Raw genomic sequence first — 27,675 nt, forward strand, 5'->3', positions numbered from 1 at the left:
TAACATCTTATCAGATTCTGCATCTGGTGACCCAGTTATTGCCATATTTGTATACATTACAGGTTTGGGGCACCTTGGATCCAGTTTCTAAACTAAAAACTTACCAAAAACCAAAGTCCTAAAATTTATTTAGAATAAGGGGTTTGCATCTCCTTTAGAGTTATAATCTTTTTGTAGGGTTGTATAAGAAATAGTGTACTGATGTGAATTTGTGAAATGTCTAGATGATGGAATATTTTTCTTAAATATTGTGTTTAAGGGGGTCTTTCAGTTCCTTATTCTTTGAAATTTTATGGGTGTCATCTTTTTTTTTTTTTCCTTAGCAAGAGAGAAAAAGACAGGAAGGGAGAGAGATGAGAAGCATCAACTTATAGTTGTGGCACTTTAATTATTAACTGATTGCTTCTCATACATGCCTTGACTAGGGGTGGGGGGTTCCAGCTGAGCCAGTGACCCCTTGCTTGAGCCATAACCTTTGGCTCAAGCCAGCGACCATGGGGTCATGTCTGTGATCCCATGCTCAAGCCGGCAACCCCATGCTCAAGCTGGTGAGTTTGCACTCAAGCTGGATGAGCCCATGCTTAAGCCAGCCACCTCAGGGTTTTGAACCTAGGATCTCAGCATTCCAGGTCAACGCATTATCTACTGCTGTGCCACCACCAGTCAGGAGGGTGTCATTTCATTTTGAATAATGTTTTCATCTTATGTTTGCTCTGATTTTTTACATCTTTATTTCTTAGTGTGAAGAAGATGGTTGAAATCAACTTTCTGTGTGTTCATAAGAAATTGAGATCCAAACGGGTAGCCCCAGTGTTAATTCGAGAAATAACTAGAAGAGTGAACCTGGAAGGGATTTTCCAGGCCGTTTATACTGCTGGTGTGGTTCTTCCTAAGCCAGTGGCCACATGCAGGTAATAGCTACACCCTTACCTTGCATCTTACCTGTCCTGAAGCATTGAGCCTTCTTGCCCTGTTGCTTAGAAGTACCGTATCCTCATATAAGATGCTCCCATGTATAAGACGCACCTTAATTTGGGGGCCTGAAGTTTGAGAAAAAATGTATTATATAAAGTTATTGAACTCAAGTTTTATTCTTCATAAAATTCATACAACTCCTCATCACTGTCAAAACTCCCATCCATTAGCTTGTCCTTATCTGTGTCTGATGATGAATCACTGTCTTTATATATTGCCTCGTCCTCAGTTCCATCTATGGCATTTGAAATGCCACACTTCTTAAATGACTTGACAACCACTGTATAAGACGCACCCAGTTTTTAGACCCCAAATTTTTCAGAAAAGGGTGTATCTTATACATGGGGGAATATGGTATTATTCTCCTCACATGTAGCTCATAGGGATTTTGGCTCACCTGTGATCATGTAGCTGGTTGGTAGCAGAGGTGGAGACTAGCAGCGAGAACCACAGGCCCAGTCTTCTTTCCAGTGACTGTGCAGCCACTTGAGTCCAGTGACCAGGAGCTCTATTTCAGTGTCTCTTCCATATGAAAGATTAGTGCTGGGGAAACCCAGGGCATCGTGATGTGGAAATATCCAGAGTGGTACCAGTTTCTTTCCTCCACTAACACTCAGCCTTATACCATGCTCTGTGTATTATTCCAAAAGCTTGATAAACTTCATCTGGAAAGCCCAGACATACTTAGTCCCTAGGAATAAGAAGAGGCTTAAAGCCTGTTTTACTGGACTCCACCTGTTCTTAACAAGCTTTCAAAAGTTAATAGGCTGAGAAAGCTGTTATCAGCTTGTCACTTGACTAACCTGTTTCTGAAGAATCAGTTTCTTTCCCTTCACTATTTTTGACTCAAAATGAAACTTCAGGTAAACACAGTATGAAATATAAAACCACAAAATTACTATCCTATTATTCATAAATAAACAATAAGTAAGGCTTCACAGGTACATATTAATACAAAATATTTATCCCAATACCTTAACTGGTGTTACTTAAGAAATCACGCTGGTTTCTTAAAAAGTTGTCTTTGGTTTGTGTTAAATAAACATGAAGGCTACTGATCTAGGAATATTTCATGTTTTTAAACGTTTTGGTTTGCGTTCTGTAGAATCAGCAATGATTATTAAATATTTGCTGTGAGGCCAGTGGCCACCGCCGGCGCCATGCAGGTTCCCATTGGATTCAGACAGACGGTAAAAAAACAGTACAGCCAAAAAATGGTGGGCCATTCCTTTGTTAAAGTCTTGCACTGGCCGGTGAACAAACAGGCAGGGAAAACACTTCTCTCTCATTCAGAGCTCCCAAAGCCCTGACGCATTTTCAGGTTCCACAACCAGGTGAATCTTCTCCGGTTCCTCCTAGAATCAAAGGCCTCACCAGACTCAGCAGAGCTAGCAAAGACCCTCAGCTCTGGTTCCTCATCTTCACTCCTTTCTCTCTGCACAAACTGGCTGCTTCAGCACTCTGCATTCTCTCCTCTCTCACTCTGCAAACATGGCTTCTTTCTGTCTCTTCCGCTGTTTCTCTGCACAAACATTAGCAAAACAATGGCTCTTCCAAGCAGGAAGGTAATTTGCAATTTCACAGACCACATACACCTGGTGCTGCCCAGCCCCCAATGCAAACTATAATCCAGGCAAACAAAAATTATATTTTACAAACTTATTTGACCAGCATTCCACCCTTTTTGCTCGTTTTACAATCTACACCACAGGTATCTTCCACGATGGTCCTTGTGTGAAGAGTGGGATACATTGCATAAACAGAAACAGTACAAACTATAGCAATAGAATTAACAAATCATAAGCTATGGGCAAAACAAGAGAGTTGTCAGCGGCACCTAGAGAGGCAAATCTTTCCCTCTGGCCGAATACAGGCCAGAGTTCTATCTGCAGACAGCACCGTAGCAGGTACCAGAGGCCGCCCCAGGCTGGCATACCAAGCCTTATTGGCCTGCACACCAAGGTCTGCTGGTTGGATGTACAGCAAGATAGGAGAACTCATTATGGGCCATAAAGAAATTACAAAGGTGCCCTTCATAATGCTGTCCCCCTGAGCACTGAAAGAATAATACACTTCTTCCTTAGGTGGCCAGGTGCTGGTTGCCCAGGGAGTTAACTGGAGGTCCACCTCTAGCCCCTTTCCCCATGGTGCCAACAAGGCCACGCATCTCAGATAGGGGGCCTGTACAGTCCAGGGCCAAGTCCATTGAAGCCGTTGTCCTTTAAGAAGGGCTGTTGGAGCAGGCAAGAGCACGTTGCCCTGCTGTCCAAAACCTGGCTTGAGTAAAATGTCCTTGGTGTGATCTGCAACTGAATGGGGGCAGCTGCCCGATGCAGGAGGCTCTACTGGAGCTGGGCTCCCCCATCGAGGTCTCTTATTCAAAATCCGGAGTACTGTCTAAGCAACGTGTCCATCCAGTAAGGGAGCCGGTGCCCCCCTCCTGTCGCAGTCCCTGCTTTAAGAGTCCATTATACCGCTCAATGATACCAGCAGCCTGAGGGTGGTAGGGAACATGGTACTTCCAGTCCACCCCTAGGTCTTGAGACCATTGCCTCACCATTGAACCAGTGAAGTGGGTACCATTGTCACTTTCAAGGACCAGCGGTCGCCCATATGCAGCACTCAGGCGGTCCAGAGCCTGTATGACTGCCCTTTGGTCTGGGTTACAGGCGGGGTAAGCAGCAAGCAGACCGGTGGCAGTATCTACACAGGTGACTGCATACTGGTACCCTTCTGACTTTGGTAAGGGTCCAATGATGTCTATCTGCCATCGTGTCATTGGAACATGACCCCTCTGGATCTGTCCAGGTGACACCAGTGGTCTCTGAGGGTGCTCTTTGGAACACACTGCACATTGCTCACAAGCTGCAAGTACCTCTGCATAGGACACAGGCAAGTTTCACGCCTTAACTGTAGCCCACATAGTTTTCTGTCCTGCATGGAGCAGGCGCCGGTGGAGCCACTGTGCCACATCACCTGCAGGTGCAGTCTCCAACCATTGCACCCTTGCCCAGGTGTCTGCCTCATCATTCCCAGGATGGGCTAGAGGGGCATGCCCCGTGACATGATATACTGTCACTTGCTTCTGGTGTCTCGTTTCCCATAAGTCCTGCCACATGGCCTGACCCCATAGTGCACAGTGCATTACCATCCTGTGGTTAGTGTGCTAAGTAGCAATCCAAAGGGTCAGTCCATGATAGCCTGGCTATCAGTGCAGATCACCAGAGGTGAAGGTTCATTATGGGCAACTAGCCAAACAGCTCTTAATTCCACTCATCGGCTACTCTGGCCACTGGCCTTACACTTGCAAACTAGTCTTTATTATTATAACTTGTACAATTTTAAGATATCTCTTTACTGAAAGAGATGGTCACAAACTAAAAGGGAACATAATTAGGAATGCAGGACATATTTTAGAGGTAAAAAGTGCTAACATAATTGCATTGGAAGAGAGCCAGAACCCAGTGTTGCACCAGACACAACATAAGTGTTCATTAAATGTCCTACAGCCGCTGAGCTGAGACAGAGTAAAAACTTGGAGAGTTAGAAATCAGTCCAATTTTCAAATCTTTATTGTATTCCAGATACTGGCATCGATCACTAAACCCCAGAAAATTGGTAGAAGTGAAATTTTCTCACTTGAGTAGAAATATGACTTTACAGAGAACAATGAAGCTGTACAGACTTCCGGATGTAAGTAAAAATGATCTGCTGTTTTTCAAGACTGTAATATTGAGGATTTTAATGTAGACAATTATTTGCAGGAATCTTAAAAACTGGCTTATGTATCTGAGGCTCTGAATAGGCAGCTGAAAGGTCTGTGTAAAACTCAGGGGCTAGGAAAAGTAAGAGAGTGCACTTGGAAATACCAGTTTGTTTTTTTAAGGCTGTTTAATTCAGTTTGTGGTTGGATGGGATTAAGTTCTAGACATGTAAGTTTTGAACTTTTGAATATTATGGTCTGTTAAGAGAAGAAAAGTTACAGGCTTCTGATGAAATCTTAACTCAATGGAACTAAGGTATAAGGTTTAGAGGACAGACCTCAGAGAGGAAATAATGTCTTAATAAATAATCTTTTTAAACTAGCAAATTTCCAATATGAGAAAATTGTCTCTATTTTAATAAGGGAAAATGTATTTTTTTATTATTAAAAATGTTTTTATTTCACCCATCCCTCTACTACCTCCCCTTTGACACTTACCAGCTTGTTCTGGGTCTGTTTCTGTTGTGTTTTTTCATTGTTTTTGTTTGTCTGTTTTTAGATTCCACATATAGGGGTGCACAAAAGTGGTTTACCATTTGTATGGAAAATAATACGGTAATTAATAAATAATAGTATCAGAATAAACTCTGTTTCATGTACTCATAACTGTAACCTCCTTTTACCCACCCTGTATAAGTGATATCATACCATACTTGTCTTTCTGACTTATTTCACTTAACATAATACTCTCTAGGTCAGGGGTCGGGAACCTATGGCTCACAAGCCAGATGTGGCTCTTTTGATGGCTGCATCTGACTCGCAGACAAATCTTTAATAAAAAAAAAAAAAATGTTAAAAATATTAAACATTCTCAGCCTGACCAGGAGGTGGCGCAGTGGATGGAGCGTCGGACTGGGATGCGGAAGGACCCAGGTTCGATATACCGAGGTCGCCAGCTTGAGAGCAGACTCATCTGGTTTGAGCAAAAGCTCACCAGCTTGGACCCAAGGTCGCTGGCTTGAGCAAGGGGTTACTCGGTCTGCTGAAGGCCCGCGGTCAAGGCACATATGAGAAAGCAATCAATGAACAACTAAGGTGTTGCAACGCGCAATAAAAAACTAATGATTGATGCTTCTCATCTCTCTCCGTTCCTGTCTGTCTGTCCCTGTCTATCCCTCTCTCTGACTCACTCACTGTCTCTGTAAAAAATAAATAAAAATTAATTAAAAAAATATATAAAACATTCTCATGTATTACAATCCATTCATTTCCTACCACTCATGTTCATGGTTGCGGGTGCCTGGAGCCAATCACAGCTGTCCTCCGGGACAACTCCAAATTTTTATTGGATAATGCGTACGTACACGGGTCGTTGTATGGCTCTCATGGAATTACATTTTAAAATATGTGGCGTTCATGGCTCTTTCAGCCAAAAAGTTTCCCGATCCCTGCTCTAGGTCCATCTATGTTGTTGCAAATGCCAAGATTTCATTCTTTGTTATTGCTGAGTAATATTTCATTGTAAAAGTTTTAATGTGCTTACCAGTCTTGGCTGGGATGGTGTATTATCTATTGCTGTGTAACAGCTACAAATGTAGAGGCTTAAAACAACAGCTTTACTGTCCCTAGGTTCTGTGGGTCAGGAGTGAAGGCACAGCTTAGCTGAGGCTTCTCTTTCCGTGTCTCTCACGAGCTGCCATCAAGGAGTCAGCCAGGTCTTTTCTGAAAACTGGGCAGGGGTGGACCCACTCGCAGCTTCATAGGGCTGTTGTCAGGTGTGAGCTCCTTGTGGGCAGTTAGACTGAGGGTCTCAGTTCCTTGCTGCAGTCCACACTGTCTCAGTTCTTTGCCACATGGGGTTCTCCGCAGTGTAGTTACAATATGCCAGCTTGCTTCATCAGAGCCAGTGAGGAGAGTCCGTAGCAAGAATCCTCCAGCAGGATGGATGTTAAGAGCCTTACTCCCAATTCACAAAAGTAACTTCCCATCACCATTGCCATATTGCATTGGTTAGACATATACATCAGAGGTCTCACTCACACTTAGGAGTGGATAAAGGGCATGAAGACCAGGAGGCAGACCTCACTGGGGAACATTTTAGAATCTGCCCCAGATGGGATCTTGTTTGAAGTTTTTATTTCTTCTTGTTTGAGTTATTTTATTTTGGTAGTATTTTCAAGGTAGTTTAGTACTATTTTAATTTGGCTGAGGTCATACAAAATGTGACCATGTTCCTCTCTCAAACGTGGCAAGGACCTCACCTGTGGCCATTCTGGGTGCAGCACACTCCAGTCCCTTTTTTCTTTTGGTCAGTGAATGTAATCAGAGGCTGCACAAATTGTTTTTTTTTGTTTCTTTTGGTTTTTTCTGATAATAGACAGAAATCAATGTCAGGCCTTACACAGAATTTAATAATGAGAGAACTAGAGGTGAAGGAAAGCAGGGTCATTATTCTTGGGCTTCACAACCTGGCAGAAGGATCAGAAGGCATGTTTTTCCCTTCTATCTTAGCTGTAGATGCTAGAAGTAGGGGCTTGAATTAATGAGCTCACTGCCTCTCTGTGACGCCAGGAAGAGAGGGGGAACACAGAACAGGTGAAAATAAAGAATGCAGTGATGTGAAGAAGCAGAAGAAGGAGCGGGCCTCTCAAGCTAGGGCATCAGAAAGGAAGGGAAGCGCTTGAAGGTGTAGGCTGTGAAATTAAGAAACAGGAAAATGTTCAGAAAGGTCACACTACTGTGACAGTCAATATTTCTTGATTCTTCCAAAGCTGGAAACAATTTCTGCTAATGGCTAAGACCCAGAGCCACTGTGAGAGACAGAGTCACAGGGGCACAAATGTCAGTGAGAAACGGGCACAGCACCCAGCTGAGATGGAACACAGTGACAAAAGGCACTGCTTATTCTCACTGTCCTCCTTGCCAGTTGTTAACTACTTTGCTGTTTGTGATTAATTAAAAACTTTGAGCACATCTGCTTTTTGCAGTAGAGGCTAATGTTGTACTTCATTGGTCCCCTCAGTTTCAGCATGTTGAACCTAAGGTGGTCTAGCTTGTTCCTAAGGAAAGTGCCCACTTACACATAGGTTGCCCAAAAGGGAATAAAGATTAGAGAGTTTCAGTACCTATTGTTAGTGTATTCGATGATTAGAATTTGAGCTGCTAAAAGTATTTTTGACTTGACTTCATTCATCAGCCTTTATGTTTTTGTACAAGAATTAATCAGTGCAGGTAACAGTTGGTAATAAGTCACTGGTTAGGCATTGGTTTTGTTTTTTTTTTTAATTTGTTTTTTACAGAGACAGAGAGTGAGTCAGAAAGAGGGATACACAGGGACAGACAGACAGGAATGGAGAGAGATGAGAAGCATCAATCATTAGTTTTTCATTGCGCGTTGCAACACCTTAGTTTTTCATTAATTGCTTTCTCATGTGCCTTGACCGCGGGCCTTTAGCAGACCGAGTAACTCCTTGCTGGAGCCAGCGACCTTGGGCTCAAGCTGGTGGAATTTTTGCTCAAACCAGATGAGCCTGCACTCAAGCTGGCGAGCTCGGGGTCTCGAACCTGGGTCCTCTGCATCCCAGTCCGACGCTCTATCCGCTGCGCCACCGCCTGGTCAAGCAAGGAATTGGTTTTTATTTCCCCAATTAACTGAAGTTTATAAAGTGTTTTCGCATACATATGTTATTCAGTATATTCTTTTTTTTTTTTTTCTTACAAGGACAGAGAGAGAGTCAGAGAGAGGGATAGACAAGGACAGACAGACAGGAATGGAGAGATGAGAAGCATCAATCATCAGTTTTTCATTGTGACACTTTAGTTGTTCATTGATTGCTTTCTCATATGTGCCTTGACTGCGGGCCTTCAGCAGACCAAGTAACCCCTTGCTCGAGCCAGCGACCTTGGGTCCAAGCTGGTGAGCTTTTTGCTCAAGCCAGATGAGCCCTTGCTCAAGCTGACAACCTCGGGGTCTCGAACCTGGGTCCTCCGCATCCCAGTCCGACACTATCCACTGCGCCACTGCCTGATCAGGCTCAGTATATTCTTACAATAACCTTTTGAAGTTGGTATACTTCTTAGACCCATTTTACAGATGAAAAGGCTTATGAAGTTTGACACTTAGAGGCCTATCATTATTAAGTGGAGGTCTTGGGATGCAGGCCCCAGGCCTCTATTTGCCTGTTAGATCCCTTTGCTCCTGCCATTGTCTAACTTATCTCTGGGGGGCATCATGGTTCAGTCTCATCAGATGTCTTACTGTGCAGCCACTAGAGCATAGCTTAAGACAGGAAAGGACGACTGTCAAGGTCCAAACAGCTTTCATTGGCATGTTCCAGTCTCCCTCCCGCTTTTTAAGTCATAGGGAAGGGAAGAAAGATAAAGAGGCATTTATTAATGAAAAAGAAGTAGAAGAGAGGGAAGTACAGTATTGGAAAAATTGGAAGGTACTGACAACAGTCTCTTGAGTTAGAAGCTGGACAATGCAGTATATACCAGATCACCTCTTCACAGGTAGAACCACCACTAGCAGATGTGTCATTAAGGACAGTTGTGTATCATTAAGCATGAAGAGAAGAACCTCATTGAAACTAACTATTGCTCTGTGGATATCTTATTTTCGGATTCATTATTACTTTTTCTGCTTAAGGTGCCTGCTTTGTATCTTTTTAGTGGACTTCTGAATATGAGCTAACATTTATTGTGGCCATCATGCTAGACATTGCGCATCTGTGGTCTTGTTTATTATTCATAACGATCTTAGGTGTACAGGTCATTTTCCCCATTTCACAGAAGACGACATGGAAACACCAGACTTACTTGCCCAGTTTAAAGTGAGGACAAAACTATTCTGGAGGCCATGCCATTAGCTACTGCTATCTAAAATACTAAGGTTTTTCCAAGAATAATACATTTCTCTACCTACCCTCCCCCCTTTTTTTACAAACAGAGGGACAGACCGACGGAGAGACAGACAGGAAGGGAGAGAGATGAGAAGCATCAATTCTTCATTGCAACACCATAGTTTCATTGATTGCTTTCTCATATGTTCCTTGACATGGGGTGGGGGGGCTACAGCAGTGCAGGTGACCCCTTGCTCAAGCCAGCAACCTTGGGCTTCAAGCCAGCAACCTTTGGGCTCAAGCCAGCGACTCCACACTCAAGCTGGTAAGGCTGTGCTCAAGCCGGATGAGCCCACACTCAAGCTGGTAACCTCGGGTTTTCAAACTTGGGTCCTCCATGTCCCAGTCCAAGGCTCTATCCATTGCGCTACCGCCTGGTCAGGTCATTTCTCTATCCTTTTAATGTTAGTTTGTTTTTCATTTGGTGTTGAGCATTTCCAAACAAAGTTGGATATGTTTTTTTGTTAGTGATTGTAAATATGGAGTAATTTGAATCAGATAAAGAACAGGAATCAGATTAATCTTCCAGTGTTTTTGCTGTGTTGCAAGGACACACTTGTGAAGACATGCTAAGACACATAAGATGTTCCAGATTTAGCAGCAGTAGACTTTTTTTAGTGTCTGCCTCCTTTTTTTGGGTGGGGGAGAGAATGAGAAGCATTGACTCATAGTTGCTTTCACTTTAGTTGTGCATTGAGTGCTTCCAAGAGAGAGGGGAGAGAGAGCAGGAAGCACCAACTTGTAGTTGCTTTCACGTTAGTTGTACATTGACTTTCTTGTGCGTGCCTTGACTGGGGCTGTGCCAGTGTCCCCTTGCTCAAGCCAGTGACCTTGGGCTTTTTATGGCAGTGACCTTTGGGTTTAAGCTGGCTAGCTTTGGAATCATGTGGACGATTCTCTTGCTCAAGCCAGCAACCTGACACTGAGAAGCCTGTGCTTAGAGCCAGCGACCTTGGGGTTTCAAACCAGCAACCTCAGCATTCCGGTTCGATGTTTTATCCACCGTGCCACCACCAGCCAGGCTTTTTAAATCAAATAAATAACCATAATCATTGCTTACATCTCTACTCTGGAATCTTGGCCTTAAAACATTCATGCCACATAGTTTTACATACAACACAGCTTCTGTTTTTTGGTAGATTCAGAGCTTTATTCCCTTATACCCTTATAAGCGGATTTCACACGAATTTCAATGTACATAGAGGCCAATGAGTAATACATATTAGTTGGACCATAGCAAAAGATGTCTGATTGAGATAAAGAGTTTGCTTATGAAATTTAAGGTTTTTCTCAGTTACTAGAAAATATTTTTTGCTATTTTTACAATAATACTAAAAAAATTTGCATTTACTTTCATTATCTCACAAGTATACTATGAAATCTTCAAGAGGCTATATGAAATGTGCGCTTATATGTTCTTTTGTTTTAAATTTTCTAACTTAATTTCTAGTAAGACAAATAATGGAATGTAACCATATTAGCAAAGCTCATTGGAAGTAAGTACTCAGTGATTTTTCAGAGCATAAAGGAGAGCTGATCAAAATATTTACGAACAGCTGCTTCCAGGATGTTGATTTTAGTGGTTTTGCAGCATGAATATTGCATGCGTGAGAACTGCTGCAAAAGAATCGTTGGCTTTAGAAAGCTGACAAGCCTTTTCTTCTTCTGTTTTCTATTAACATATCATGTGTCCTATTACTTTCAATGGTTAATCTAATTGCTTGATATTACTCAACCAGTAACAAAAGAAAAAAGTCTAATATTGAGAAAGGCTATTTAAAATTTATCAAGGTCGTCCTCATAGCAGAAATAATCTTTTTAATGACTGCAGTATGCATTCTGTATGATTTTGGTCTTCCAACTAGTATTTAGAAATACATATTTATTACATGTAATAGTATTGGGAAACATGTAGGTTCCTTCTTCCCATGAATTGCAGTATAAAAATACTACCAATACAAAATTGGCTCAGGGGAAACAAAAGAAAAATGTAATTTCACGCCTGGCTTGCGTGTAAATGCCAGCTCATAGAAGTATTGTCTTTTTATCGCTGGCAGTGACTTTTTCCATGTCTGTATGTAGCCTTCACCTCACCTTGTAAATGAGTGTGGTACAAATCATAGGAATTCATTCAACTCATATCCATTGCCCTGTGTGCCTGAAGGGTTAGTCTGGGATGGGAACCAGGATGTGCAAATTTCTCATCCTCTGGCTTTGAGAGCCACAAAAAGCTAGAAGTAGTGGTTCCCTTTTAAATGTTAAGAACTTAAATTCTCTTAAACTATTAAAGTATTTTAGCTGCATTATGTCTTTATAGATTACATAAATCACAGTTGGGTTTTACACAGTAAACACTCAGCTATGGATTATTGGGTCTGTCAGTACAAAGAACACATCTCCTTCCCCCCACTAATCAATAAGGATTCATTGTCATGGAACCTTAGAAACCTCAGCACAACTAATATCAAGCAGAGCCAGCATGCAAGGTGAAAACCTATTTTCCACCTGGGCTTCTGCTGTAGTACTAGTCTGGGGCATGCAGGAATCGTAGTGATCTAATTTTGGAGGCAGCTCTCAATTTAAATATATTTATAAATAATTAGGAGGGGAAAGGTGTAGTAGCAATGTTCCTATATAAGTTATCCTTTAAATGTAACCATTATTTCTTCAAGAAAAAAAAATTAACTGGAAAAATGAAATTGCATTCCTAAGATTTTAGTGTTTTGCTTGTATAAATAAGCATTCTAGGCTTAAGTGTCCTGGTGTCTAGATAGTTCCTAGAGAGCTAAATGGTGTCTAGAGCTCTTTTCAGGTTAGGAAATCAAACAAATCCTGACCATTATTATTCTTATAACCTAATGGAAATGTGACACTTTGGAAGAATGGACTCAAGTGCCTATTCTGATACCTTTAATCAAAAGATGGCATGAGAGGCCCAGGCCAGTGCCTGGCAGCCAGCCATTTGCCTTTAGAAAACATCTTGGCTATTAAGACACTTGTCTTCTTAAAAATGAAACTGCCTTTTGACCTAGCTGTCCCACTTTTAAGAATCCTAAGAATACAAAATCACTGATTCAAAAGAAGATACACACTCCCATGCGAATTGTAACATGGTTTAGAATAGCCAAGATCTGTAAACAGCCCAAGTGTCTGTCAGTAGAAAAGGAAATTAAAAATTTGTGGACATAGATACAATGGAATACTACATGGCCATGAAAAAGAAGGAAATCTTACCTTTTGCAACAGTACGGATGGACCAGGAGATTATTATACTAAATGAAAAAAGCCAGGCAGAGAAAGACAAGTATCATGATCTCGCTTATATGTGGAATCTAATGAACAAAGTGAACTGAGGAATGGATTAGAGGCAGAGGTGGGGTCACAAGGAGCAGAGGGACAGCTGTCAGAGGGAAGGGGGCTGAGGGGATGGGATCAGAAAAGGTGAAGGGATTAGTTAATTATATACATAACACATAGATACAGAAAACAGGACAGCAAATCAGAGGGAAGGGGGTAGGTGTACAATGGGTGTATGGGGGACACAAGGGTAGGAGGTGAGGGTATCATATTAAGTGGGACACTTAAATCCATGTTAACACAATAAATTAAAATTAATAACTTTTTTAATTAAAAAAAGAATACGATGTTGAAATCACATCCTCACTGGTTTTAGAAGGTGTAAGAAAACATAAGGACTCTAGAATTTGGTATAATACATGGTTTAGGGTAAAAAAAAAAACCACTTGCTTTCCCATTCTGATCAGTATGATTTCATTTTTGTTGCTCACAAGAACAAAATAGCTACATCATTTTCACAGGCCATTGAATAAGTTTCTCAACTCAATTTTGTTTTCAGAATGTCAGACATGGCGGTTTTAAAGCACAGTACTCTAGAAGACATGCTAAGATTGCTCCGCCCTGTCATGTAGGCTGTTTAAATTCTTGACACTAGTCTATAGCTTAGCTTGGAGTGTTCCTTTGATTTTGTTTGGGTCATGGGCAATATTGACCAAGGACTTAGCGCGTGGCGATAAAATACAGCACATTGTCTAGCACAGGGGTCGGGGAACTTTTTGGCTGAGAGAGCCATGAACGCCACATATTTTAAAATGTAATTCCGTGAGAGCCATACAACGACCCGTGTATGTTACACATTATCCAATAAAAATATGGAATTTGGTATTGTCCCAGAGGACAGCTGTGATTGGCTCCAGCCACCCACAACCATGAACATGAGTGGTAGGAAATAAATGGATTGTAATACATGAGAATGTTTTATATCTTTAACATTATTTTTTTTTATTAAAGATTTGTCTGCGAGCCAGATGCAGCCATCAAAAGAGCCACATCTGGCTCACGAGCCATAGGTTCCCGACCCCTGGTCTAGCATATATTCTAACTCAGTACTTCTCCAACTTTAATGTGTATACGCATCACCAGGGAATCTTGCTGAATAGCAGATTCTGACTTGGTAAGTCTGGGGCGGGTCCAAAAGTCTGCAGTTCTAACAGGCTTCCCCGTGACACCTATATAGGTGGTCTGCAGACCACACACTTCAGTGCAAAGTACTTTTTACTCTTCTGTATTTAAACTTCCCGTTTTGTTTTCATTCTAACAAGGTGACAAAAACTTCAGGCTTAAGACCAATGGAACCAAGAGATATCAAAGCAGTTCAAGAATTAACCAACGGTTACCTGAAGCGGTTTCATCTCGCCCCTGTGATGGATGAAGAGGAAGTAGCCCACTGGTTCCTACCCCAGGAGCACATCATTGACACCTTTGTAGTGGAGGTAAAGATAAGGTGATAACAGTAGTTCTGAAAAGTATGAAAATACTGTACCATTAAGTCTGTTTTTCAAAAGGATCACACAGTGCCGTTATGTTCCTCTTCCTCCATGACTTACTGCTTCTATACCAGATTTCTGTTCACCCTGCCAGAACCAGGTTTTCTTCTTACACTTTCCAGTCCTGGATAAAAGCACACTTGTACTGCTTGTGAATAGAAAATCACGATACTTTTCCATTGCTACTTGTGAAATTAATTGCTTTTCTCACTTTTGGGAAAAGCCAATTTGGATGACCTCCTTAGAGGTAGATACATTTCAAGGTTTAATATTCCTTTGGTTTTGCAAAGCTGGAACTGAACTGCCTTTGGTTGAGATTCAGCCACATAACCTTGGTCAGAGGAAGGAAAGAAAAGTAACAGTTTAGATTTTCTGATTATTGGTTAGACAAATTTAACATAAGAGATTTTAAAACCATTTTTTAAAAAGTTTAGAATTTTTTGTACAAAGGCCATTTCACTTAGAAGCTCTTTTGGTTGAAGTGGGTTTGGGTTCAGAAGTTAGGATTTAAACTGGTAAGTACTTGGAGGAGAGAAAGGAACAAGATCAGTTAGAAGCTACTGGAGAGACCTGTTCACTCTTTAGTTGTGGAAGTGTATTTTTAGCCTTGTCAGGCATATTCTGGATATAAGATTATGGCCAAGTTAGGGCAGGAAGGGTGGAGGAGACAGGGAATTCAGAGGACATTTTCTAAAAACAGTTGAGCAGTTTTTGTTTTTAAACTTTTTTTCTAAAACAGTGCTGGAATGGATATCTTTGTGTACATTTTTTTTTTTTTTAAACTAAGGGAGAGTCTGGGAGGCCGACAGACTTCTACACGCGCCCCGGCCAGGATCTATCTGGCAATCCCCCTACCCAGAGATGCTCTATCCATCTGGGACCGTTGCTCCATTGCTCTGCAACTGAGCTATTTTAGCACCTGAGGCAAGGCCATGGAGCCATCCTCAGTTCCTGGAGCCAACTTGCTTGAACCATTTGAGCCATAGCTGCAGGAGGCAGGGAGAGGGAGAGAGATAGAAGGGGGGAAGGTGAGGGGTGGAGAGGCAGATGGTCGCTTCTCCTGTGTGCCCTGAGCAGGAATTGAACACAGCACTTCCATAAGCTGGGCCAACACTCTACCACTGAGCCAACTGGCCAGGGCATGGTATATTCTTTTGGTTGAAGAATATGAAAACAGAGCATGGGAGATATGTAAAAGAATGAGTTTTTAATTTTCAGATAATTGTGGATATTTTGTATCTGAAATCATATTAATGAACTTTTTAGACTCTATTAGATCAAAATCCATTGGTTTATCTTGTTTTTTGAATGACTTTTTTACTAGTGAGTTTTACAACATTATTATATCAATCATTTGGAAAACACTGGTTCACTGAGTTACATAGATCTTCCAAATATTGATGTATTATTATATAATACTGTACAAGGAAAATCACATTCATTGACATTATACCATTGTCATCATCAAAAAAGTATAAAATATTGCTTCTTGTGGAGGATACTGGTTTTTTTAAACATCTAACTTGCACCTGAAAGCTCAACTGCAAGTTTTTCCCTTGAAGTGACAGGGTCACATCACAGGTTTTCGGATGTGTCAAATACCCAAGTCTGAATGAACAGTTTGCCAGTCCTACTTTAAAGTGATGTTCCATGAAAAAAGTGGCTAGTCAGCTCACAGCTCACACTGAAGGGCTTCTTGAGACAGTCTTCGTGTTTCAGTCTGCAGTGAAATGCTTCACACAGAAGATCAAAAAGATGAGTTAAATGTTATGAGTTAATTTGTAATCAAGAATTAATTCTTAAGGACATCCTTATGTGAAACCTGTTTCTAACTGTGAGGATGTAGTGATGATGAATAAAGTGGCAACAGGCGCAGTTTGGTGCCACTGCCTTGTTCTGCGTTGAGGCACCAGCACTTGTACCACCATCGCTTTTGCAGTCTTCAGTGTAGATGTCCACACGATGAACAAACAATGCAGATAACTTCTTAGTGCTCTCATGGAAATAGTTTCCACCTCACAGACTTTTGAACAGGTCTCGGGTACCCACAGGGATTCACGGACCACATTTGGAGCATTGCTGCCCTCACGTGTCTATTTAGAAGTCAAACTGCTGAGTCCAAGAGTCACACACATCTATAGCATTACTAAAGATGGCCAAATATCTCCTAGTAGATCATAAAAACTCCTGTTTCCTCACATCATCACTAACATGTGAGGGTATTTGTTTCACCTTTCTATTTAAAAATTTTAATAAGCTTGTCCTTTTCTGAAAAATAACTTGCTGAGATTTTGATAAAAATTACATTAAATCTGTAGATTAATTCAGAAAGTGATTAATTTGACAAGTCTTATGATCCTGAACATGGTATGTCTCCATTTATTTTATTAGTATTCTGTAATTTTCAGCATTCAGATCCTGTATGTTTTTTTCATTGATTTTATTGGGATGACATTGGTTAATAAAATTATACAGGTTTCAAGTGTACAGTTCTATAACAATCATCTGTATATTGTATTGTGTTCATCACCGAAAGTCCAGTCTCCGTCAGCATTTATCTCCCCGCACCCTGTTCTCCTCCCCACCCCCCTTCCCTCTGATAATCAGCATATTGTTGTCAGTGTCTATGAGGAGTTTTTGTTTTGTTTTTTTAATTTCTTTGCCTTTTTCACCCAGTGCACAACCCTCCTCCCTTCTGACAGGTGTATGTTCTTTTATCTGTGAGTCTGTTTCTCTTTTGTTTGTTTATTATAGTACATATATGAGTGAAATAATATGGTACTTGTTTTTCTCTCACTGGCTTATTTCATTTAGCATAATAATTTCCAGGTTCATCCACGCTGTCGCAAAGAGTAAATTTCCTTCTTTATGGCCAAGTAGTATTCCATTACATAAATAAACCATAATTTTTTTATCTACTCATCTACTGATGGACATTTTGGCTGCTTCCAAGCTAGCTATTATAAATAACACTGCAGTGAACACTGAGTACATATATTCTTTCAAATTAGTGTTTCAGGTTTTCTTGGAAATATTTCCAGAAGTGGAATCACTGGGTCATAAGGCAGTTTCATTTTTAATTTTTTGAGGTAACTCCATATAGCTCTCCACAGTGGCTGCACCAGTCTTCATTCCCACCAGTGCTTGAGGGTTCCCTTTTTCCACATCCTCGGCAACACTTGCTGACCTATTGATAGCCATTTGGACAGGTGCAAGGTGATATCTCATTGTGCTTTTATTTTGCATTTCTCTGATGATTAGTGATATTTAGCATCTTTTCATATGTCTATTGGCCATTTGTATGTCCTCCTTAGAGAAGTGTCAGTTCAGGTCCTTTGCCTAGTTATTTATTTACTTACTTACTTAAGTGAGAGGAGGGGAGATGGAGAGACAGACTCCCACATGTGCCCTGAGTAGAATCCACCCAGTGACCCCCATCTGGGGCCAATGCTCTGATTATCAGAAGCGCATGCTTACAACTGAGCTATCTTTAGCACCTAAAGCAGAGGCTCCATGGAGCCATCCTCAGGACCCAGGGCCCACATACTCTATCAATTCAGCCATGTCTGTGGGAGGAGAAGGAAGAGAGAGAGAGAGAGAAGGCGGAGGATGGGAAAAGCAGATGATCGCTTTTCCTGTGTGCGCCCTAACCCGGAATCGAACTTGGGACTCTCACATGCCAGGTCAACGTTCTACCACTGAGTCAACCTGCCAGGGCCTGCCTATTTTTTAATGAATGTTTTGTTGTTGTGTTGTTAGTGATGTTGAATTTAAGTTCTTTGTAGATTTTGGATATTAACCCCTTATCAGATGTTTCATTGGAGAATATATTCTCCCATTTAGTGGGTTGTCTTTTTTTTGGTTGATGGTTTCCTTTGCTGTGCAAAAATTTATTAGCTTGATATAGTCCCATTTGCTTATTTTTTCTTTTGTTTCACTTGCCTGAGGTGATATAGCAGAAAAATACTACTATGAAGAATGTCTGAGATTTTACTGCCTGTGTTTTCTTCTAGGATTTTTATGGTTTTGAGTCTAACATTTAATTTATTTTGAATTTTTTCTTGTTTATGGCGTAAAAAGGTGATCTAGTTTTCATTTTTTGCATGTATTTGTTGGATATTCCAATACCATTTATTGAATAGACTATCTTTACCTCATTGTATGTTATTGTCTCCTTTCTCAAATATTAACTGACTATAAAGATGTGGGTTTATTTCTGAACTCTTCATTCTGTTCTATTGATCCATATGTCTGTCTTTATGCCAGTACCTGCTGTTTTGATTATTATGGCCTTATATTATAGTTTGCTATCAGGTAGTGTGAGTTCTCCTGTTTCGTTCTTTTTATTCTAGATTGCTGTAGCTATATGGGATCTTTTATGGTTCCATATAAATTTTTGGAATATTTGTTCTAGTTCTGTGAAATATTCTATTGGTATATCTTGATAAGAATTGCATTGAATCTATAGATTGCTTTGGGTGATGTGGACATTTTAATGATGTTAATTTTTCCTATCCATGAACACAGTATATGCTTCCACTTTTTGTATCTTCTTCGGTTTCTTTCTCCAGTGTCTTATCATTTTCTGAGTATAGTATTTTATCTCTTTGGTTAAATTTATTCTTAGGTATTTTATTTTACTTTATTTATTTTAGTGAGAGAAGAATGGAGAGAGAGAGAGACAGACAGACAGACATTCTCTTGTCTGGGAAGCTCCTTATTTCTCCTTCAATGTTAAATGGCAGCCTTGCTGGGTAAATTAGTCCTGGCTGTAGGTTCTTGCTTTTCATCACTGTGAATATATTTTATGCCACTCCCTTCTGACCTGAAATGTTTCTGTTGAGAAATCAGCTTATAGTCTTATGGGCGCTCTCTTAGGTAACTATCTTCTTTTTGCTGCTTTTAAGATTCTTTGTCTTTAACCTTTGTCATTTTAATTATACTGTGTGTTGTTGGTGTGGGCCTCATATTTTTTTAATTGTATATCTAAATACTTTATTTTCCTTGGAGTGATTATAAATCATACTGTGTTTTTAATTTTGGTTTCTGCATGTGCATCATTGGTATATACAAATACAATTGCTTTTTCTGTGTTCATCTTATATCCTGCAGTCTTGCTGAATCACTTATTACAGTTTATTTGTAGATTTCTTGGGATTTCTACATAGACAATCACATCATCTGCATATAGTAAAGTATTATTTCTTCTCTTCCTATCTGTATCCCCCCCCCCTTTTTTTTTCTTGCTTTATTGAAGCAGCTAGATCTTCTAGTTATTGAGCAAGGATGGTGAAGGTTGACATCCTTGCACTGTTCTTCATATTAAGGGGAAATATTTAGTCTTCCACCATGTTAGCTGCAGAATTTTTGTAGCTGCACCATATTAATTTGAGATAATTCCCCTCCATTCTTAACTTGCCAAGAGTTCTTCTCATGAATGGGTGTTGAGTTTTTCTGCTTGAGTTGATATGATCATTTGAGTTTTCTTTAGTCTGTTAATATATGGTATATTACATTGATTTTCAAATGTTTGACCACCCTTGCATTCCTAGAAAAAAATCTACTTGGTTATAGTGTATAATTCTTTCTATACATTTTCTAATTTGGAATACTGATATTTTGTTAAGTATTTTTTGAATCCATGAAAGCTATTTGGTCTGCAGGGTTTTTGGGGGTTGGGTATTTTTGTGTTTTGTAGGGGGTTGGTACAGTTGTTGTCTGGTTTAGGCATCAGGATAATACTTGCCTAACAAAATGATCTGGGAAGTATTACCTCCTCTTATTTTCTAGAATAGATTGTATAGAATTGGTAGTTTTTGTTTTTTGTGACAGAGACAGACAGATAGGGGGAAAGATAGGGACAGACAGATAGGAAGAGAGATGCCATGGACCAGCATAGCTAGTAATTGTCCAGGCCCTGAGTGAGAACTGTGCAGAATGAAGAAATAAAAGAGAAAAGAAGTGTGGGGTCGGGAGGGCTCTGCAAGCTGATAGCAAGCCAGAGCAAGAACAAAACCCCCAGTTTGCTTTATTATATAGTGCAGCACTGTATGCAAAATAAGGAAGTCTCCGATACAAAGTCACATGTATGAAGTATAAACAGGCATAAACAGGAATCGCCCCACCATGCATAACTGAAATCAGGCAACAGCAGAACAAAGGGTGAGAGGAAGGGCATGTAAATTGCCTCTAGCAACTTAATCAAAAGATCAGAGGTTGTGGGGATGAGCTTATCCTTTAGCAACTTAAGCAAGCGAGGTAGGGGGTGGGCAGCGAGGACCCTGGCAGCTTACTGCCAATCCTCCACACCTCTGGCCTCCAAAAATCTAAACTGCTAGGACCCTGTCAACTTGCAGTCTCCCACAAGGAGAGAGATGAGAAGCATCAATTCTTCCTTGTGGCTCCTTAGTCTCCTTAGTTGTTCATTGATTGCTTTCTCATATGTGCTTTGACCGGGAGGGGGGGCGGCAGCAGAGATAGTAACCCGTTCCTCAAGCCAGCAACCCTGGGCTTCAAGCCAGTGACCATGGGGTCATGTCTGTGATTCCATGCTCAAGCCAGCAAACCTGTGCTCAAGCTGGCAACCTTGGGGTTTTGAACCTGGGTGCTCCATGGCCCAGTCTGTCGCTCTATCCACTGCACCACCACCTGGTCAGGCTAGTTTTGGCATATTTTTATAGTTTCCCTGATGGTTGCTCTGGGTATTACAGTATGTGTGACTGATAATAGTATACTGGTATCAACATTTTACCACTTCAAGTAACTTCTCTTCCATTCATGTCCTTTTACATTCTTGACTTATATCAATGTCCTGAGTATCAGATGGTATTATAACTGTTGTTTCAATCACCACATAAATTTATAAAAGTTAAGAGTTGAAGCATAATTTATAGTATACAGTTAACCCTTGAACAACACAGGTTTGAACTGTATGGGTCCACTTATATACTGATTTTTTTCAATAACTATATATAGAATTATGAGTGTATTTTGTCTTCTTTACGATTTTAATAACCTTTCTTTTTTTCTAGCTGACATTAAGAATATAATATATAATGCATATAACATACAAAATATGTGTTGACTATGTTATTAGTAAGGCTTCCAATCAACATTAGGCTATTAGTAGTTAAGTTTTGGTGGAGCCAAAAGTTATATGCAGATTTTCAACTGCCCAGGGGGTCAGTGCCCCTAATTTCCACTTTGTTCAAGGGTCTACTTTATACAAAACTTTCTGCTGTTTTTAGTGTTTGTTCTTCCTTCTTGATTCACCAAGATTCCTTATTATTTCCTTTCTATTTGAAGAATTTCCTTTGGTCAGTCTTAAAAATATGTCTACTAGCAACAAATTCTTCTAGTTTTCATTTGTCTGAGAATGTCCTTACTTCCCCTTCATTCTTGAAGGAGACTTTCACCAGATATAGAATTCATGGTTGATGGTTCTTTTCTTTTAGCACTTAAAAAATGTTGAGACTTCCTTCTGGCCTCTATGATTTCAGATGCAGAATCTTCTGTCAGTTGAATTGGTATTCTGTAGGCCAGGGGTCCCCAAGCTTTTTACACAGGAGGCCAGTTCACTGTCCCTCAGACCATTGGAGGGCCGTACTATAAAAAAATATATATGAACAAATCCCTATGCACACTGCACATATCTTATTTTAAAGTAAAAAAACAAAACGGGAACAAGTATAACATTTAAAATAAAGAACAAGTAAATTTAAATCAACAAACTGACCAGTATTTCAGTGGGAACTATGCTCCTCTCACTGACCACCAATGAAAGAGGTGCCCCTTCCGGAAGTGCGGTGGGGGCCGGATAAATGGCCTCAGGGGGCCGCATGTGGCCCGCGGGCCGTAGTTTGGGGACCCCTGCTGTAGGCTATGCATTGTTGCTCTTTGGCTGCTTTCAAATTTTTTGTGTTTATACTTTGGAAATTCAAAATTGGAGTGGATATATTTTTTAGTTTATCCTGTTAGAGCTCACTCAACTTCTTGAATCTGTTTTGTGTATTTTGCCAAATTTGGGGAGTTTTCAGCCATTATTTCTCCAAATATTCATTCAGCTCCACACTTTCTCTTTCCTTCTGGGACCCCAGTGATATGAATGTTGGAACTTTTTTACTGTCCCATAGATCCCTGAGACTTAACATTTTTTCAGTATGTTTTCACTTTTCTGTTCAGATTAGGTAAATTTTACTAACTTCTTCAAGTTCAGTGAGTCTGTGCTCTTTCATTTCCTCTCTATTATTAAGCCCATCCAGTGAGGGTTTTTTTAATTTCCACGGTATTGATTTTTAAGTTGAAGATCTTTATCTAAAGCTGAAAAGTTTAGGTCTATACTTCATCTCTAAAACTGAGCTGCTAATACAACAACACAATAGAGAATCACTTTAGCTTAATGTCTGTAACTTCTTAATGTCTAAAAATGGTTTTAATGAATCAGAAATACTCAAAAACCAGTTACTTCATCCCTATGGAATTATCTTTTCGGCTAAAAAAAATACTAGCAGTAGCAAGCATGTGGACTAGCCTCAACTGTGTAACTTTATTCAAACTGCATAGAGCTAGTAAAACAACCCAAATAATACTAGCTAATTTCTGGTATTAAATGTTAATGAAATCAGTATCACTTGTGAATCTCTTTTGATTTTTGATAGCTTTAAATCTTCTCAGGTAAATCATGTATGTATATTTTGGTGTAGTACCAATGCCCTTTCACAAGCTTCTAAAAACAGCTTCCAAACTCTATCCAACTTTGCTTTACGCTAATACAATTCTCACCTTGTGCCAGGAAGATGTTAAATGTTATACAATGTCTGTTGGTTGGAAAAGGCAGCCTTCTAATACTTAGCACTCTTATTTCTTTAAAAACAATGATTCTCCTTTGATCATTTTTCCAGTAAGTCTAGGGAGATCCATTGGTCATCCCAAGAGAAGCTTTCCTTTTAAAACTTTCCACTGCTTAAGATTTTTATGCAAATCATTAGCACTAGCCTAAGGTTATAACCCCATAATATCTTTCTTGGCTTCTGTACAACATACTCTACAGCAGTGGTCCCCAACCTTTTTTGGGCCACGGACTGGTTTAATGTCAGAAAATATTTTCACGGACCGGCCTTTAGGGTGGGACGGATAAATATATCACGTGACCGAGACAAGCGTCAAGAGTGAGTCTTAGACAGATGTAACAGAGGGAATCTGGTACCTTTTTAAAAATAAAACATCGTTCTGACTTAAATATAAATAAAACGGAAATAATGTAAGTTATTTATTCTTTCTCTGCGGACCGGTACCAAATGGCCCACAGACCGTTACCGGTCCACGGCCCCGGGGTTGGGGACCACTGCTCTACAGGACTCCCAATCAGACTGCCAAAGGAGAGGTATGAGTTGTTGCCTTTTTTTTTTTTTTTAAGTGAGAGGATAGATAGGGAGGCAGAGACAGATTCCCACATGCGCCCGACTGGATCCACTCAGCAAGCCCACTAGGGGGTGATGCTCTGCCCAGCCGGGGCCCTTGCTCCATTGCAACCAGAGCCATATTTTAGTGTCTGAGGTGGAGGCCATGGAGCCATCCTTAGTGCCCCAGGCCAACTTGCTTCAATTGAGGCATGGCTGCAGGAGGAAAGGAGGAGAGAGAGAGAGAAAGAGAGAGAAGCGGGGCTGGGTGGGGGTGGAGAAGCAGGTGCTTCTCCTGTGTGCCCTGGCCGGGAATCAAACCAAGGACATCCACACACTGGACTGACAATCTACTACTGAGCCATCCAGCCAGGACCAAGTTGTTGCTTTTTGTTCTAAGATAAAACATCAAAGATCAAAAAGTTAGCTTAAATACATAGAGAAAATTTGTCTTAGGAGGTTTTTACCTGACATTACCTTTATTCTTTAGAACTCCAGTGGTAAACTTACTGACTTCCTGAGCTTCTACACACTGCCCTCCACAGTCATGCATCATCCTGCACACAAGAGCCTCAAAGCTGCCTATTCCTTCTACAACATTCATACGGAGACACCCCTGCTAGACCTCATGAATGATGCACTCATAATTGCTAAATTGGTAAGCAATTCATTCCTTTCTGTGCTTTGTGTTTTTCCAAATATATTTGTCAAGGTACATAAAGCATCTTAGTGTATTTTCTTCCACAGAGAAGGGATTTATTTGAAGTTTTCTCTTTTTTGTACTTTTGATCATTAGTCAAAGGAAGAATTTTGATAAAGAGTTTCTTTTAAAACTTTAGTGGTTATTTTCATAATCAGTTCTATTACAACTTAACCAAAAAGACACTTTGTATAAAGTAGATGCTTTAAACACATATAAGAAGACATAAAACCCATAAGGAATATAAGAAATATTTGGTCCCATGATATAAGGAAAATATATGAGTGGTTGTTTTACAGTGAATAATTAACAACAGTTAAGTTGTGGGTTTTTTGAGATAGAGACAGACAGACTGGAAGCGAGAGAGAGATAAGAAGCATCAACTCGTAGTTGCATCACTTTTTGTTGTTCATTCATTACTTCTTGTGCATGCCTTGACCAGGGGGCTCCAGCCAAGAGAGACCCCTTGCTTAAACCAGTGACCTTGGGATCATGTTGATGATCCTAGGCTCAAGCCAGCAAACCTACACTCAAGCCAGATGAGCTTGCACTTAAGCCAGTGACCTCGGGGTTTCAAACCTGGGTCCTCAGCTTCCCAGGTCAATGCTCTTATCTACTGTGCCATCACCAGTCAGGGAATATGTTTTTTGATTCAAATAAATGGTCTCTGAATTTTAAAATTAAAGGGATTTAATTTTTTTAATTAAGAGGATTATTGTTAAAATTAAATAATTTAAAGTGAAAAGTACAAAATTCAAAATATGTTTTACTATATTGCTTTTTATTTCCTCAGTATAGTAAGTAGGCTAATTGTTAAGTTCTTGTGATAGCCTGGCCTGTGGTGGTGCAGTGGGTAGAGGGACAACCTGAAACACAGGTCTTTGGTTTGAAACCCTGGACTTGTCTGGTCAAGGCACATATGACAAGCAACCAGTGAACAGCTAGAGTGAAGCAACTACTTCTAGTCACTGCCCCCTCTATAAAATCAATAAACAAACCTTTTTTTAAAAAAAATTACTGCTACAAAGAAACATTTTCCTTTAAAAAGAAATTGAAATCAATAGACATGTTGATGCAGTTACTTAATATGAGAAAATACTGTTCATGAGAAGTTAGGGACAGTACATCAAAGTGTCTTCCTTGCATCTAGTATTTGATCGATTAAAAAAAAAAAAAGCCATTACTGGATCCCAAAGTCAATATTAACCTGATTCTTTGATCCCATTGCTCATTTTCAACTACGCCCAAAAAAGGCCTGTAATAAGTTAGATACAAACCTTGAGAAATGGAAAATTAGGTGCTTCATCTATATCACATTTTGCTCAGTATTGCCTAACATTTTAAGAACATTGGATTTTTACTGTTAAATTTTGCTAAACTTATTTCCAAGACAAATATACTAAAGTTTTTACACCTTTGGTTTCTTGGCTGCAACTTGAGCTCAATCAGAACTTAGAAAGACTGGTAATTAACAATTCTGAAGATGGAGCCATCTAGGCGACCATTCTTTCTAAAACAGGAACAAAATATTTTCTGAACTCCTAATAGATTTCATTATGTCATTCTTAGCCAGCATACTGTATTTTGATTCAGCATTTCTGGATAATCTTGCTGACTCCCTCAGATTCACTGCTGGTTTTGTGAGATAGTTTCGAACTGGGGAAAAAAATGTTGTTTTTTTCTGAAGTGAGAAGCAGGGAAGCAGAGAGACAGATTCCTGCATGTGCCTGACCAGGATCCACCTAGCATGCCCACTAGGGGGTGATGTTGTGCCCATCTGAGGCATTGCTTTGTTGCAACCGGAGCCATTCTAGCGCCTGAGGCAGAGGCTATGGAGCCATCCTCAGCGCCCAGGCTAACTTTGCTCCAATGGAGCCTGGGCTGCGGGAGGGGAAGAGAGAGATAGAAAGGAGAGGGGGAGGGGTGGAGAAGCAGATAGGCGCCTCTCCTGTGTGCCCTGGCTGGGAATTGAACTTGGGACTTCCACACACCAGGCCGATACTGTACTGCTGAGCCAACCAGCCAGGGCCTGAACTGAATTTTTAACCTATGCTATATATACAGACATTGGATCTTATTATAAATGCACATTCAGGTTATTAGAGGAAATAAATGTTATGCTGAAATAATACAGAGAGTAAGTATTCTAGACTTCTGAAATTTTCTACTTTAAATCCTTTTTACATTGGCAGAAAGGATTTGATGTATTCAATGCACTAGATTTGATGGAAAATAAGACATTCTTGGAAAAACTCAAGTTTGGTATAGGAGATGGCAATTTACAGTATTACTTGTACAATTGGAGGTGTCCAGGAACAGATTCTGAAAAGGTAAGAGGAGTTGATACATCCTTTGTAACCTTAAGAAATTTACCTAGGAAATTCTATACTTCCTTTAGGATTATTAAGTTTTTTAGTAGGTTTTAAAAAAATACAGATCTATTGTACTACATTATAATTTAATTTCTCTTGCTTATGTGTTCTTAACTGTTCCATTTCTTCCCTCCCTTTAGGTTGGACTGGTATTACAATAGGTGGACGTTTCCCTTTCTAGAACTCTTGACACCATCATTTGTTATTATTTTATTTAATGATTCCTGGAACTGCCATTCCAAAGAATAAAAGCACAAGTGAAATCAATATAGTCGGTAACAATTGAAAAAACATCCTTATGTGGCCAATACTACATCTTTCTAGTTACTCTTCCCACTGTGTACCCACTTGAAGAAGGGGTGAAAGGGTACAGGGAGTGCATTCCTCTAATTTCCAAACTTTTGGCTGTCTTTTGAGGAAGAGAAGGTATTTTTCCATCCAGAAAGGGATTTTTTTAATGAATGGAACAGAAGTCACAGACCCATGTTAGAAAATCTTTACTAATGTGTGGCAATAAACTGCTGCATTTCTGTTTATTAAGTGGTGGTCTGTTTGTCCATGTAATGGAGTAAAGGATCCATTTGGGAAGTTTCTCCTTATGTCACCTTCCATGCTGCCATTGAAAACATTTCTGGAATCAGCACTTCACAACTCAGTGATTGGTGGTGGATGTTTAATGTGCAGAACGAGATAAAAATGTACTGGCACTACATTTATTTCTCCAGAAGTAAAGTTGCCAAATAAACACATAGATTTGTACTTTAACTTTCAGCAGGTCAGTA

At 40.1% G+C, this 27,675-nt stretch overlaps 1 protein-coding gene across 4 annotated transcripts in view; it reads left to right on the forward strand.

Moving 5' to 3' along the window:
- NMT2 (N-myristoyltransferase 2) overlaps nucleotides 1–27,675 on the forward strand; it is a 93,122-nt gene extending 65,447 nt beyond the window's left edge. For all 4 annotated transcript variants that reach the window (XM_066279308.1, XM_066279305.1, XM_066279307.1 and 1 more), the window contains 6 exons: nucleotides 741–911; nucleotides 4,560–4,668; nucleotides 14,199–14,369; nucleotides 24,312–24,479; nucleotides 26,714–26,851; nucleotides 27,034–27,675. In XM_066279308.1, the coding sequence (XP_066135405.1) occupies nucleotides 741–911; nucleotides 4,560–4,668; nucleotides 14,199–14,369; nucleotides 24,312–24,479; nucleotides 26,714–26,851; nucleotides 27,034–27,054 (778 nt within the window). In that variant the 3' untranslated portion in view covers nucleotides 27,055–27,675. The remainder of the gene's footprint in view (nucleotides 1–740; nucleotides 912–4,559; nucleotides 4,669–14,198; nucleotides 14,370–24,311; nucleotides 24,480–26,713; nucleotides 26,852–27,033) is intronic.

Source organism: Saccopteryx bilineata, chromosome 5 (genome assembly GCF_036850765.1).
Source record: "Saccopteryx bilineata isolate mSacBil1 chromosome 5, mSacBil1_pri_phased_curated, whole genome shotgun sequence".
In the NCBI taxonomy this organism is placed as follows: domain Eukaryota; kingdom Metazoa; phylum Chordata; class Mammalia; order Chiroptera; family Emballonuridae; genus Saccopteryx; species Saccopteryx bilineata.